This window comes from Terrapene carolina, unplaced genomic scaffold (assembly GCF_002925995.2).
Source record: "Terrapene carolina triunguis isolate 2854851 unplaced genomic scaffold, T_m_triunguis-2.0 Scaffold32914, whole genome shotgun sequence".
Classification (NCBI taxonomy): Eukaryota; Metazoa; Chordata; order Testudines; family Emydidae; genus Terrapene; species Terrapene triunguis.
In genome coordinates, this window is record NW_020697265.1 from 4,916 (window position 1) to 6,687 (window position 1,772).

The 1,772-nt window shown below is 63.0% G+C and overlaps 1 protein-coding gene across 1 annotated transcript; it reads right to left on the minus strand.

The window, feature by feature from the left end:
• Window positions 1-370: 370 nt before the first annotated feature.
• On the minus strand, window positions 371-1,462 carry LOC112124586 (G-protein coupled receptor 4). Its single transcript, XM_024223065.1, has one exon. It carries the CDS (start codon window positions 1,460-1,462, stop codon window positions 371-373), a length of 1,092 nt encoding a protein of 363 aa, XP_024078833.1.
• Between the last annotated feature and the right edge of the window lie 310 nt (window positions 1,463-1,772).

Genomic DNA, 1,772 nt, shown 5'->3' on the forward strand with positions numbered 1-1,772 from the left:
TCATCCATTCCTATACACATCCCTCTATCAATCTGTCTATCATAATCTTCCATCTCCAAACATCCATTTGTATCACACCTCCATTCCCCCCCCCCACACACACACCCCTCTCTGTCTGTCTGCCCTGACACTCCACTAGCCAGCCAGCCCTGCTCAGCCCTGCTAGCTGTATTTCGGCCATTCCCCCTTTCTCACGTGGCTGCAGAACCCAGGTGTCCGGCAATCCTGGCACTGCCCCCGTCAGGCCAGGCAGCCCCCTCCTGCGGCGTCCCCCCCGGGGCCTCACTGGGCCCCTGCGTTATCATCATTAAGAACAATACTGTATTTACATCTCGTTTGCATCCGGGGCCATGGTGCTGATAGGGAGAGCTCATGGGTTGAAAGTCAAGATCTTCATCTGCAGCTCCTCATCGGGTGGGCCCGGAGGGGGCAGGGGCTGAGGGGGCGCAGGGAGCCGGCAGAAGCTGCTCTTCTTAGAGGAGAGCGGGGTGTCCAGGGTAAGCGAGGCGGTGGCCATCTCCTGGGGCTTGGAGCTGGTGAGGAAGCGCAGCAGGGTGGACAGGGCCTTGGCCACGTCGCCGCGGGCCCCCTCGTTGACGAAGCAGTACAGGATGGGGTCGGCCACGCAGTTGAGGCTGGTGAAGGCCAGTGAACTGTGGTAGGCCACGAAGACCTTCTCCTCGAAGCTGCAGTCGCAAGGCTTGCTGAGGTAGACGGCGCTGCGGGACAGCAGGATGACGTGGTACGGGGCGAAGCAGAAGAGGAGGATGGCGATGAGGCTGAGGGCCAGCCGCTTGATCTTGGCTTTCTCCTGCTGCTCGGTGGAGACGTTGCCACGCACGGCCCGCAGAATGCCCTGGTAGGAGAAGAGCATGAGCACCCAGGGGAAGAGGAAGCCGATGAAAACCCGGTAGAGGTTCATCCAGGCCACCCACTCCTCCATGGGGTACTTCTCGAAGCAGAAGGTGTGGTTGTAGCGATCGTGGAAGAGCTCGTTGTGGAAGAGCGGGGCCGAGTTGGCCCCGATCTCGATGGCCCAGACCACGGCGCTCACGGCCACGGCCGTCTTGATCCGGCGCACCTTGGCGAAGCGCAGCGGGTGGGCCACGGCCAGGTAGCGGTCCACGGAGATGCAGCACAGGAAGGCGATGCTGATGTAGATGTTGGTGTAGAAGACGAAGCCGAAGAGCTTGCAGGACTCCTGCCCGTGGATCCAGTTGTCGTAGTGCAGGAAGTAGTCGATCCACAGGGGCAGGGTGGCGATGTAGAGCAGGTCGGCCACGGACAGGTTGAGCAGGTAGACCCCCAGCTCGTTGTGCTGCCGGACCTGCAGGTAGGCGGCCCACAGCGCCATGCAGTTGGTGGGCAGCCCCATGGCGATGACCATGATGTACAGCGTGGGGGGGAAGAGGTGGTCGATCTTGGAATCCACGTTGCAGCTCACCAGGGTGGTGTTGCACATTCTCAGCGCCAGCGGGTCCCCAGCGTGGAGAGTCCGGCGGGTGCGGGGGGGGCTCCGCTCAGAGCAGGGGCCGCAATTCCCACAAGACCAAGCGGATCGTCCTGCAGGGGCAGCACCGGGGCAGGGGCTCCATAGCCGCAGGCTGGGCCCTGCCGTGGGGCCCCCTCACCCCAGCCCCATCCGCCCTCCCCAGAGAAGCAGCCCTGGGTGCTCACAGGAGGTCTGGCCCAAAGGGATGATCCAGGGGGTCAGAGGAGCCGCCTGCCCCACGGGGGAGCCTAGGACACAGCTCCTGGGAAAGGAGAAGGAG

Excerpts from the sequence above, each read along its gene's own strand:
- LOC112124586 (XM_024223065.1), bottom strand. The coding sequence starts at position 1,462 with ATGTGCAACACCACCCTGGTGAGCTGCAACGTGGATTCCAAGATCGAC.